General features: G+C 44.2%; 1 protein-coding gene across 1 annotated transcript; it reads right to left on the bottom strand.

Moving 5' to 3' along the window:
- Positions 1 to 3,688: 3,688 nt before the first annotated feature.
- On the bottom strand, positions 3,689 to 8,895 carry LOC133378816 (2-epi-5-epi-valiolone synthase-like; the record flags this gene model as incomplete). The annotated part of the gene is given in 5 exon segments (XM_061613433.1): positions 3,689 to 3,765; positions 6,794 to 7,004; positions 8,332 to 8,459; positions 8,462 to 8,853; positions 8,855 to 8,895. Coding segments are annotated over 5 exon segments (849 nt in total), but the record flags the coding sequence as incomplete, so codon positions are not given.
- Between the last annotated feature and the right edge of the window lie 4,998 nt (positions 8,896 to 13,893).

Here is a 13,893-nt window from a genome sequence, read left to right as displayed (position 1 = left end):
TTCAATTAATTAATTAATTAATCAATATCCTGTCCTTCTATCCAGTAGGAGCCCAGGACGGCAAGCAAAAACACTAAAAACATGCTAAACCATCATAAAATCAGATTTTAAAATATTTTAAAACAAAACATCTTTAAAAACATGTTAAAACAAAACATCTTTAAACACATTTTTTTTTAAAAAAGCTTTAAAAAATCTTAAAGACCAATTCCAACACAGACACAGAATGGGATAAAGTCTCTACTTAAAAGGCTTGTGAAAAGAGGAAGGTCTTCAGTAGGCGCTGAAAAGAAAACAGAGATGGTGCCTGTTTAATATTTAAGGGGATAGAACTCCAAAGGGTAGGTGTCACTACGCTATAGGTCTGCTTCCTATGTTGTGCAGAATGGATCTCTTGATAAGATGGATAAGATGGTATCTGCAGGAGGCCCTCACCTGCAGGGTGTAGTGATCGACTTGGGTATATAAGGGGTAAGATGATCTTTCAGGTATCCTGGTCCAAAGCTTTATAGGGCTTTGTTCACCAAAACCAGAAACTTGAACTTAGCCTTGTTGCTAATGGGCAGCCAGTGGGGTTGCCAGGTTCATGGACTGAGATTGATCCTGTATCTCTAGGAGAAGAGAAAGTCAGCCAAGTGCAGGTGTTCTTGCAACACTGTAATGAGAAAAACCATGAGGTGGAATTCCGCCTTCCCCCTGCACAACTTTTAAAGATACAGAACACCTCTTGGTTGCCAGGCCAGGCCTCCAAGAGGTCTTCTGTATCTTTAAAAGTTGTGCAGGGGGAAGGGAGAATTCCACATTGTGTTTTTTCCCATTACAGTGTTGCAAGAACACCTGCACTTGGCTGACTTTCTCTTCTCCTAAAGATACAGGATCAGTCTCAGGACATGAACCTGGCAATCCTAGCAGCCAGTGCAATTCTTTCACCAGTGGGGTGACATGTTGGTGATACCCTGCCCCAGTGAGCAGTCTTGCTGCCGCATTTGGCATCAGCTGCAGCTTCCAGACCAACTTCAAGTGCAGGCCCACATAAAGTGCATTACAGTAATCCAGCCTGGAGGTTATCAGTGCATGGACATCAGTGGTCAGGCTATCCCGATCCTAAAATGGCAGCAGCTGTCTTACCAGTCAAAGCTTGTAAAAGGCACTCCTTGCCACTGAGGTCACCTGGACCTCTAGTGACAAAGATGGATCCAGGAGTGCTCCCAGACTACGGGCCTGCTCTTTCAAAGGGAGTACAATCCTATCTGAAGCAGGCAACTGACCAATTATCCAAACTTGGGAACCACCAATCCACAGCGCCTCTGTCTTGCTAGGATTCAGACTCAGTTTATTAGCCCTCATCCAGGCCACCACCGAGTCCAGGCAGCGGTCTAGGGCTTGCAAAGCCTCTCCCAATCCAGATGTTACAGAGAAATAGAGCTGGGTATCATCAGTGTACTGCTGACACCTTGCCCCAAATCTCCTGATGACCACTCCCAAGGGCTTCATATAGATGTTAAACAGCATGGGGGACAAGATGGTACCCTGCGGCATCCCACAGCACAACTGCCAAGGGGCCAAAAGATAATCACCCAATGCTATTCTATGAAATCCTATGAAAACAACCCTGGAGATAGGATTGGAACCACTGTAAAACAGTGCCTCCAATACCCATCCAACCAAGTTGGACCGGAAGGATGCCATGGTCAATGGTATCAAACCAGCAAAAAGATCAAGTAAGAATAACAGGGTTGCACTCCCCCTGTCCTTTGCCCGATAAAGGTCATCCATCAGGATGACCAAAGCCGATTAGGTCCCATAACCAGGCCTGAACCCAGATTAGAATGGGTCAAGATAATCTTGTTATCTCCAAGAATACTTGCAATTGCTGCACCACAATGCTCTCAATCACCTTCCCTAAAAAGGGGGTATTGTGACAGGGCGGCAATTGTCACAAACCAATGGGTCCAGGGTGGGCTTTTTCAGGAGCGGTCAGATCGCCGCCTCTTTCAGTGTGGCTGGAACCACTCCCTCCGGCAATAATGGTCTTAAACTCCATTTCCTGGAGTTGATGTCAACAGACCACAGACAATACAGAAAAGCTCCACTGGATGACTACTTGAGGATGTGAGGGAGGCAGAGAAGTGGGCCTTTTTCGCTGCCCTCACCACCACATGGTTACTCGTGCCTGATCAGCCTTACAGGACATCTTTCACCACTTGTGCTCTAGCTGTCATCCAGCTTGTTTCATTGCCCTTAGTTCCCTGGTGTACCAAGATTTAAATCAGGCTTCACAATGCCAGAGAGGGTGCTCAGGGGCAACCGTGTTAAGAGCCCGATGCACCTTGTTGTTCCACAGAATGACAAGCGCTTCAACAGGGTCACCTGTTTTATCTACTGAAAACTCCCCCAGGGCATTCAGGAAACCAGTAGATTCCATTAGTCTCTGGGGCAGACGATCTTAATCTGTCCACCACCCCTGCACTGGAGAATCAGAGCTGTAGGACTAAACTTCACCACGAAGTGGTCCGACCATGACAATGGGGTGATATCCATCCCCAATCTCCAGAACACTTCTTCCTCCATCTGGAGCAAAAACCAAGTTGAAGTTGTGCCCTGACCTATGCATTTAGTTGGTGACAACTTGAGATTGTTGGAAGTGGGACAAGAGCAACTCCTGTTTATGTTTCAGAAGGGAGATAGAGTTAGGGTCCTCCAGATGGATAGGCTTGATTACCTTTACCTGTGATGCTCTGACTGACTTCCTTCCGTTGTTAGACTGATACGTCTTAAGGGAAGCTTATCTGCCCCTCCTCCTTCCACCCTCTTTCTTCTTTTCTCCTACTGTCCGGGAGAGAGGAGACCTTTGTCTCTGCTCTCTCTCTCCTAGCCATGAGGGCAACTCCCAAGCCTGGGCGCTGCGCCTCCAACTTAGTTAGTTAGAACTAGGTATGCCTTTCTATCTACTTATGTATTTCTATAAATAAAGTAGCTTTTCTTATTTTACTGTTTTAAGTCTCAGTGATCTCAATGCAGGGTAAAAGCCTGCTTTCCTAGGACACACACACTGGCACACTCGCATTTCAGACCGCTGTTACTCTCTGCTTAAACTAATTTAGCACCACAACAGAGACAGCCCCATGGTCATCATGGAGACCATGAAGTCCTGAGCCAGAACACTAGAGCAGCCTCAGCATGGACTTTGAAATCACCCAGGATGATCGTTCCGTCTCCTCCAATACCACAGCCGAGACGGCCTCCGCCAACTCAGTCAGAGAAGCTGCTGGGCAGCAGGGTGGAGGGTACACCAGCAACAACCCTAGTTTACTGCCTAGTTTACTTGGGTGGCAGACCCACCACCCAAGGGCAGCTGGTCCTTTATGCTCCCTGACTCAGGCAGGAGCTGATGCAAGAGGCAGCAAGAGTGACTGCAGCCTCTCTCTGGATTCACAGCAAATAGCCACAACACCAATATACCTGCTGACTGTAGTCCAGTTGGAAGAGACATTCTTATCTGCCCAGCACTGTCCAGCACTGTGTTCCAGTCTTTTCATCAAGATCTTTTCAATACGATGTCAGGTGCTTCTACTGGGAGAAAGGATGGGATATAAATCAAATCAATCAATCAATAAATGTGCATTCTTTGTGCCAGACCAGGAACTCCAAAGCAGTCATGCACTGAATAATATGACTCTTCTCACTGTCACTTCACATAAGACAGGTAAGTCATGAAAGTCATATCAATATTCACAGCTTTTCCATGCATCAGTGTTGGTAAAACTCTCTGAAACGAAGAATGCACAGATATGTATAATATCACATAAATAGCATATCAATATTGTTGAGAGATTTTGAGTTTAGACAGGAGAGGTTTAATGGGGCAAGAATGATTGCAAATGTTCTTTGACAGCTTGCGGCAACATTGCTAAATTTGTAATGGCTCAAGGAGGATAAGAGGTGGTCGTAGAAGATTTCTCATCCATATTCCCTCCACCAGCCAGGGGAAGGGGGCAAACTAGACAGTGGAGAACAAAAGACTGTAGTTTTGATTCAGAGGCAGAGAAAGAGAGCCAGAGAGCAGAGTTTGGACTCTGTAAGCCAGCAGCATTTGGGGGTTGCAGTCCACCTCTCCCTGGAGAACTGATGTGAGAACAGCAAACTTGCTTGTTGGAGTGTTTAACTTGTGCCTCCATCTGTGCTCAATGTGTACATTTATAAATAAACTCAAACATTACAAAATGCCATCAGCCTCTTGCGACCTCCTTTGGAATGAAATTAAGCCTGGATAAGCACTGCATCTCTGGGACTTTTGAATGCTCAGAGAAGTAGGGTGAGAAGAACAATATATAATAGTCTATTATAAATCTTATGCTATGTTATTTATATCATTTATGACTCACTTTGCATGAAACATCCTGAAGAAATTAACAAAAAATTCAACAAAACATTAACATAATTTACTAATAGGCAAAAAAACCTTGTGGTTTAAGAACGTACGCTATAGCCAACAGATATTTCTATCAAACTTTTAAAAGCAGGGAAATTCTTAGGTACATTCTTAAACCGCAAGGTGTTTTTTTTTTGCCTATTAGTGAATTTCTCTGCTTTTTAATCCAGGAGATAAGAAATGGGAACCTATGCAAGTTTGCTGAGCATGGATTGATCATTTGCATGCTTATTGAGTTCAGTGGGATTTATTCTCCTGAGATCATGCTTCGGATAGGTGAAACTGACCATGGGGGAGGGGAGGGGGGAGGGGAAGGAGTGGGAAGGAGGGGATTGGAAGGGGATGGGGAAGGGGAAGGCGGCAAGGAAAGGGGTAGGGAAGGGGCAAGAGGGAGGGGATAGGAAGGAGGAGGAGAGGAGGGCAGGTTTGATCATTTGCATGCTTTTTGAGTTTGGTGGGATTTACTCCTGTGCAATCATGCTTAGGATAGTTGAAACTGACCTGGGCGAGGAGCAAGGAAGGGAGAGAAGTCAGGAAGGGGAGGGGGAGGGAGGAAAGGGGAGGGGAAGAAATTGGGTGGGTGGGCACTGGGCAGAGGGGAAGTCCCTTTCCTTTCAAAAGGAAAACATTGTGAACAGTATCATTCTTTTTCAGCGTTTCCCCCACTTTTTTATTCTACAGCAGACACATGTAACCTCCCACCCAAATTTAACCCAAAGCTGTCCCTGGCCACATCCACACCAGACTGTTATTTCATTTTATATATTTATTTATTACATTTATACCCCACCTTTCTTTTCTTGATAGAAACCCAAGGCGGCTTCCAGGCACTGACCACACCTGACCCTGCTTAGCTTCAGCAAGAAGCTGGCCTTATGTGCCTTCAGACCATAGCCTGGGACAGTCATGGTTTCTCCCAAAGAATACTGGGAAGTGTAGTTAGTGAAGGGTGCTGAAAATTTCTAGGAGATGCTCTGTTGCCCTCACAGAGCTTCATTCAGAGCGGCTGACTGTTAAATCACTTGGCCACTGGAGCTCTGTCAGGGAAATAGGAGTCTCCTCTCAGCACCCTTCATGAACTACACTTCCCAGGATTCTTTGGGGGAAGCCATGACTGTCTAAAGTGAAATAAAAGTCTGGTGTGGGTGTGACCCCATGATTAGCCAAGCCAAGCAGCTGTGGGTCTGGGTTTTAGAACACCGACAGTTGGTTCTTACTGAGCATGCCCAGGCTTATCATTGACTTCAATGCTAAATTTCTTAAATTACTTAAAAATCAGCCAGGCATTTTTTAAACTTTTAAACTGCAGAAGATGAAGGTCAGAGTATGGGGCAAGGTCAGTAATATGATCACAGGTATTCTGTGAACATGGCTAATTATTAATTAATTTCAACAAATTATGAGAAGTCCAACAGGGGTCAGGTTTTTCTCTCTCTCTTTTTACATTTTGAACTCTTGATTCTCTCTGACTGTTTTGTGGATCGCTGTGAAAATGTACAGGGTTGTTAGGCAGGTGTTTCCTTGTTCAGGACTATAAATTTTGTAAGGTTTTGTTTTGAAATAAGCTTATGGGAAGCATCAGAATGGCATGGGGGTAATTTGGATTCAACATTGTGGAATGTGAAAAATCCATGCTGGCTATAGTATACAGCAACTCTTGTGGCTGTATAAAAACAATTTCAATGGTATGTTCTAAGTTAACTCATTTGTTTCCCTTAAAACAATGCATATTTTAAGAAATGAATATATTACAATTATAAAATTCTATGAAGGATCTGCAAACAAAAAGACTTGAAGATTGATTGAAAGGCATATTTTATACTTGAAAACATACCTTAATTTTTGACATATTAGGGGAGAAGGCCCAGCCAGCCCCCTGTCAAACTGACTGCACTCTAATTTAGTAAACAGAGCACTCTTCACATGACAATTTCATGTATGGGAAAAGTGAGATCATGGCTACAAGCCTTCCTTCCCCTGGAATTATGTGTTCACTAGACTGGCTGTACCACCTCTTTATGTTTACAAACTGTATGCATGTGGGCTCTGGAAACACATTCCTTAGCTGTATGTACAGTTTGTATGTACAGGCGATCTAGTGGTAGGCTCACTACTGTGATCTATTCCCCCCCCAATGTGCATTCACTGTATGTCATGTCAAGAATGCTTTGCAGAAGAGTGCAACTGGTGCTTACTACTGCTGTATATTTTCAGGTATTTAAAAGCACAGACATTTTAGGTATGTGTAATGATACGTCACAAACTGAAAATTCAGAAATGTGTGATTAAAACACTATTATTGTAAGCTCATTAGGTGAAAAGGAAGGATAGAAATGTTTACATAAATATGCAATCTCCCACTTCCCATTTCCAGTTCTGGGCTATTCATATCATCTTCCCAGAGTTTTGGGGCAAGTTCTTCCAGCATAGTTTCTATGGCAATTCTGGTTGTCTTCAGTGCAGCATCACCATGATCAACTAAGCCATTGTGCAACTGGAACTTAGTATCCAGTAAGAATTTGTCATGACTTTTCAGCAAGTCAAACAGGCCTTTGTGTTCCTTTAGTATCATCTTGGTCAAAGAAAGAAAAGATGGACTATATAAAGGTCATAAAATGATGCTGGGAAGATGCTTGTTTAAATATACATGCACCTTGCATTATAGACATACACCAGAGACCAAGTCGATTCTCAGAGATGATCCCAGGCAATTTGGGTGGCTTCAACATACACATCAAGTTGAAATCTTTTGGAGTGCAAGTCAGTCAGAGGAGAAGCAGCATCTTTATTCTGTGAACTATTACATATTTTTAACCCATCACAAGATCACATAATATGTGTGATACATGAGTCATATGACTTAGTCTTCAAGGGTCTTTAGCTTGCTTATAATCTAGTGACCTTAAATTAAATCTCACCTAGATAAGACAGGTGGGTTTTTTCCCATGTATGAGGCATTGAAATGAGTGCATTCATTGCATTTTCTGGTTAATAGGATAAACTGCACAAATGCTAAGAGAGTGGACAGAGTTTGATGAAGAAATAACAAGGATGCAGGTAGAGGAAGGATAGGTGATGGAGCTCAGTAACAGGTGAGATTATAGTGGTCCAGGAAAGTAGATGGAGTGAGTTTTGTGTAAAACAGGAGTGAGGAATTTTTGGCCCTATAAGATGTTGATGAACTACAACTCCCATCATCCCTAACAAGCATGGTCAATGGTCAAGGATTATGGGAGTGTGGTTCAGCAACATCTTGAAGACCAAAGATTTTCCACATTAAGTGTAAAAGAAAAGTTTTGGATAGCTATTGCCCAGTAGTTGTTGGCAAGGTGGGGCTGCTCACCTGATCTCCCATCACCTATGATGCTGCTGTTTACCAGAATAAAGGGGAATGGCAGGGTTGGCATCGTGCAAGCACATTGGAAAAGCCAATCAGGTGCTCCCACTGATGTGTTTGCACCACACCAAACTTGCTGCTACCTCTACCCTTTTCTTATGCCTCCTTATGATACACAGCAGTGGTGGGGGCGATGGGAGGTCAGGTGACTACTGCTATTGCCAATCTGAAAATATTGGGCTCAATAGACAACCAATCTGACTCAATATAAGGCAGCTTCATAGAATAACACATTTCCCTGTTTAGAGTGATGTGGAAATTGTCCACACATCAGGAAGAGGTGAAAGGTGTTAAAGTTCCACTCCAGGAGTCAGAGAGATGTAGAAACAAGAAATGAAAGGGGCCTATCCTTTCTGTTTCCTTTTGACGATCTAATCATCAAAGATCACTGTGCGATAAGGAACTGAGGAGCATCAGTAGAAATTAGCGTGAAAGAAGCAGAGAGAGCATGGAAAGAGCTGGTGGAAGTTAGGTTGGGATCTCTGTAGCAAAACTATTGTACATTTAAAATTTCCCCAAGTCCATTGGAGATGTACTGGTGAGGGACTGTTTTGATGAAGGCTCTGTTGAGGAAGGTGGCAACAGGTGGAACATAGCTCCCAAGCTTGTTTTTGCATTGAAGGAAATTGCTCCTGTGCAATCCACATATGACAAGAGGGTGGTGGGGACTCGGGTGTAAGTTGTTCATCTCCTGTACAGCAAAGCGGCCAGTCCCACAATATCCAGGCACGCCCCTCCTCCAATTGCTATAATAGGTGCTGTGCACCTGTCAATGCCAAAGCTTTGCACTTCTTGCAAGATATCAAGTACCAAATCCATGGATTTGGTTTCTTTGGTGGTGGGCAAGGAAAGGATTTTATACTGAATGTAGTTTGCTTCAAGATACTCTCTGACTATTGTGCCATAAAACTCATTGACAATGAAACACCTTTGAGCCTCTTTGTTATTAAGGACTCTCTCCAGTTCATCTGGATCTCTGATGTGCCTGTAAAGCAGTGTCTTATTGAAGGGATCCAGGAGGCCATGTTTTCACCAATTTATATAAAAAATAGATAGGTGCTTCAATTGTTCAAGATATCTCACCATCCGAGATAGTTTCAGCTCTGTTAGGGATGGTGGTCGTGGGGTGGGGGGGAAGTACAGGATAGATATCACTTTGGCCTAGGGCAGGGGTGGGGGAGAAATTTGATTCAGTTCATATTTAAAGCTAAATCTATTAAATTCGTACATTCCGAAACAATAAGAGAACCGAAACACAACCATCCTTCAAACTGCACTTATCTGAATTTTGCTATACAGTTTTCCAACGAAATAATGTTTACAAATATGCATAAATTAGGGGAAAGTGTTCATAAAAATGAATATATTAGTGAAGGTAACACACAAAAATGCAATATTTTAGGAGAAATAGCTTGCAAAAATGTATACATTAGTCAAAATTGCCCACAAAATTGTGCTTATTAGGAGAAATTTGCACTAAAAGTGTTGAACTTGGGAGTGGAGAGACAAGTTCAAAAATCTGTACTCAGCTATGAAGTTCACTGAGTGGCTGTGAGCCAGTCACAATGGGCGGTATGCAATGAAAAAGTTCTGCTAGCGCAAGGGTTAGTGCTAGCGCAATGGGATTTTTTTCCCCTTGCAGGCCTTGTGCCATCTCCAAATCTGCTCTGGAGGGTTGGGGGAGACCACAGAACAAATTTAGGGGGCATGTGGGGGGAAGAGAGGAGGAGGTCATTCCATTTCTCCTTGTGCTGATGGAACAATCTGCTAAGTGCTGCGTTGAAGTCAACCTCATAAGTCAACTTACCTTACCTTACCTCATAGGGTGGTTGTGAGGATAAAATTGCGGTGCAGGGAGGAATCTCATACGTTATTTCTGCCATCATGCTGTGAATATCTGTTGTTTACTCCTGCTGTTGGTGGCAAGGTTACAGGAATAGTGTCTATTGTACTGTGCAAGCTTCATGATGGCTCAGAATTAATGGGAATCTAAGTGTCTTTCTACCTTTGTTAAATGCAGTCTAAAATCTGTTGCCTTTTATACCTGCATCAAAACTCATCCCAATTCTAAGAAGGTGATCATTATCTTTTTGTTGTTATCAGGGCCCGCCCCAGGCATGCTGGGGCCTTGGGCACCAGCCTGCCCTGGGCCCCTCTGCTCCCCTTCTGTGATCTGCAGCAGCAGCCGCGGATTGCAGGACAGGAGCTTCTGAGCTGCGTGCCATCCCACCACTTCACCTACCTTTCTCTCTGCTGTTTTTGCGGCGCACGCAGGATTGCCATCAGTCAAAATGGCGGCCAAGGTTTCCCTAAGGGGCTGAAGCCTCTGCTGCCATCTTGGTTGATGGCATGCACGCATGTGCATTGCTGCCATCAACCAAGATGGCAGCAGAGGCTTCAGCCCCTTAGAGAAACCTCTTGATTGATGGCAACCCTGCACGCACAGTGTGCGCAGCCACAAAAAACAACAGAGAGAAAGGTAGGTGAAGCGGGGGGGGATGGTGGGTGGCTCGGAAGCTCCTCCTCAGAGCTTGGAAGTAACTAGATACAAGTAACGAATTACTTGTAATTCATTACTTTTTTGAGTAACGAGTGGGTAATTCCTTTACATTTTTATTGTAATAGAGCTATGAGTAATTTTACTACTTTTGTGGAGTAATTGTAATGCTTCCAGAATTACTTTTGGGCATTACTTGGGGGGGAGCAGGGGAAGTCTTCTGCTCCTCTGATTTGTGGATGAAAATCATGTGCCTCAAACTGGGCTTCTATGCATTGTAGCTCTTTCCTCATGCTCTGTGGATAGGTAGGAGGCGGAGAGTGAGACGGGGTGGAATGGAGAAAACAATTATTTTTAAAAATGGATAGTGGTGGTGAAGAATGAAGTGGAGGGAAAAAGGATCTGGAGGTCAAGAACATGGATAAAGGAGGAGAAGGAGGCAGCAGCAGAGTGGAGATAAAGAACTGTGGAGGTGAAAGATGACAACGTACGTGTGTGTGCGTGTGCATGTGCGTGTGTGTGTGTGTGTGTGTGTGTGAGAGAGAGAGAGAGAGAGAATACTGTGTTTGCACTTGGCACACAAACTGGCCTCCAGCACCCTCTCTGGCTACTGTGCTGCATTTGCAGTATTTTAACTTTTTTGCATCTCAGGGGAAAATGTTTGCTTGAGTGAGTGTCCCTTAGTTGGTGGCAGGGCAGGGTCTGGGAGGTGGTTAAATGAGAGAGATTATGCTGGCTGGCTGAGTAGGGGGGTTGCACTTGGTTTGACGTGCAAAGATCTGAGTAGTGGCCTCAGCCTCCCTCCCCACCACCCTTACCAGCGGAGACACCACCATTGCTATCTTATGAATAAAAAGAATTATTCTACTACCTCTGGATGTGTTTATTTTTAATGTTGTTTTAGGCTACTTAGATGTGCAGCAGCCGAGGCCAGCACCTTGTAGGCGGTTTTTTTAAAGTAACTGAAATGCAATTGTAGTGATTACTTTGGAGGAAAAGTAAAGCAATCAGTTACTTTCAGAGCAATTGCAATTGTAACGGTAATTTCTACTTTTTTGGGCCATGTAACTGTAACTGTAATTTATTATTTTTTTAAGTAATCTTCCAAGCTCTGCTCCTCCTGTCCTGCGAACCGCAGCTGCTGCCATGGATCATGGGAGGAGAAGGGGCCCTCAGGGGGCCCTGTAACTCCAGAGGCCCTGTAACTCCAGGGGCCCTCTGGCCAGTGCCCCACCTGGCCACCCTTTAGAACCAGCCCTGGTTGTTATATGCCTTCAAGTCAAGTAGGACTTATGGCGACCCTGTCTGTCTGTCTGTGTCTGTCTGTCTGTCTGTCTGTCTGTCTATCTATCATCTATCTATCTATCTTCATAGGGTTTTCATGGTAAGAGGTAGATCATTATTTTTACATTCTGCTAATATTGTGAGAAACTTACACTATGAAAAATAATATAATATAACTAATATGTAATGGCCACAAATGTGTTATGTTGTGAAGAAGGAGATTGTTCTACACTCAAAGGTTAATTAACTGGAGAGATGACTTTCCTGCACAGAAAGCAATGTTTGTCCTTAAGGGAAAACTTGTCAGACATTCACCCATCTGTGACTTTTTTCTTTAATGTTGCTGTGGGACGCAAACTTCTCTTGAAGTTTATGACAAATGCATTATGCTTTTTGATCAAGCTGATGATTTTTAGTATCACTGTATTTGTTTTCCCCCATCTCTGGAGTTCATTACCCGTGTCTGTGGATCTGGAAATGTCTGTCATCGAAAAACCCATCTCTATTCAATTCCAGCCCCACCTCCAACCCAAATCAAATCCCATTTTAGCTCAAAAGACTTTCCAAGCATTTGAGAAAGTTCCAGTTCAGATAAGTATGAATACACAACGAGAGAGGCAGCTTCATTAAGTCATATCATTGCATTCTGCCTTTTTGTGTCTCCATACTTGTGTTCAACAGAAACTTAAAAAAAAAAAAATCCCTCGGAGTATTTATTTATTTATTTTATTTTATTCAATTTCTATACCGCCCACAGCCAACGGCTCTCTGGGTGGTGTACAATATAAAAATACAGTAATATAATAAAATTACATAGTAAATACAAACATACCACAAAAATTCCCCAGAGCTAAAAACATATTACACAATTTACATTTAGAATACCAGAATGTGCTAAATATGCTAAAATATGTTAAAATGCCTGGGAAAAGAGGAAGGTTTTAACCTGGCGCCGAAAGGATAACAAAGTTGGCGCCAGGCGCACCTCGTCAAGGAGACTATTCCATAGTTCGGGGGCCACCACTGAGAAGGCCCTAGTCCTTGTTGTCATCCTCTGGGCCTCTTTATGAGTCGGTACCTGGAGGAGGGCCTTCGATGTTGCACATAGTGTACGGGTAGGTTCATATCGGGAGAGGCGTTCCACCAAGTATTGCGGACCCGCGCCGTGTAAGGCTTTATAGGTCAAAACCAACACTTTGAATCTTGCCCGGAAACGTATAGGCAACCAGTGCAAACGGGCCAGAACAGGTGTTATATGTTCTGATCGTTTGGTCCTTGTCAACAGTCGAGCTGCTGCGTTTTGCACTAGTTGCAGTTTCCAAACCGTCTTCAAAGGCAGCCCCACGTAAAGCGCATTGCAGTAGTCCAATCTTGAGGTTACCAGAGCATAGATAACTGAGGCGAGGTTCGTCACTGCCCAGATAGGGACATAGCTGGGCTACCAACCGAAGTTGGTAGAATGCACTTCGTGCCACCGAGGCTACCTGGGCCTCAAGTGACAACGAAGGATCTAAAAGAACTCCCAGACTACGAACCTGCTCCTTCAGGGGGAGTGTAACCCCGTCCAGAACAGGTTGAGTATCCACCATCTGATCAGAGAAGCCACTCACTAACAGCATCTCAGTCTTGTCAGGATTGAGTCTCAGTTTATTAGCTCTCATCCAGTCCATTATCGCGGCCAGGCAATGGTTTAGTACATTGACAGCCTCACCTGAAGAAGATGAAAAGGAGAAGTAGAGCTGCGTGTCATCAGCATACTGATGACTACGCACTCCAAAACTCCTGATGACCGCCCCCAGCGGCTTCATGTAGATGTTAAAAAGCATGGGGGAGAGAACTGACCCCTGCGGGACCCCATGCTGGAGAACCCATGGAATCGGGCAATGCTCCCCAAACACTACCTTCTGGAGCCAACCCACCAAGTAGGAGTGAAGCCACTCCCAAGCGGTACCTCCAACTCCCAACTCCATAAGTCTCTCCAGAAGGATACCATGGTCGATGGTATCAAAAGCCGCTGAGAGATCAAGGAGAATCAACAGAGTTACACTCCTCCCGTCCCTCTCCCGACATAGGTCATCATACAGGGTGACCAAGGCTGTCTCTGTACCAAAACCGGGCCTGAAACTGGATTGAAATGGAGTAGGCACCTGGAGGAGAGCCTTGGATGTTGAGCGTAGTGTACGGGTGGGTTCATGTCAGGAGAAGCGTTCCATCAGGTATTGTGGTCCTAAGCCATGCAAGGCTTTATAGGTTAAAACCAGCACCTTTAATTGAGCTTGGAAA

Source organism: Rhineura floridana, chromosome 3 (genome assembly GCF_030035675.1).
Source record: "Rhineura floridana isolate rRhiFlo1 chromosome 3, rRhiFlo1.hap2, whole genome shotgun sequence".
Taxonomy (NCBI): domain Eukaryota; kingdom Metazoa; phylum Chordata; class Lepidosauria; order Squamata; family Rhineuridae; genus Rhineura; species Rhineura floridana.
This window is presented reverse-complemented; position numbering and strand designations above follow the sequence as displayed.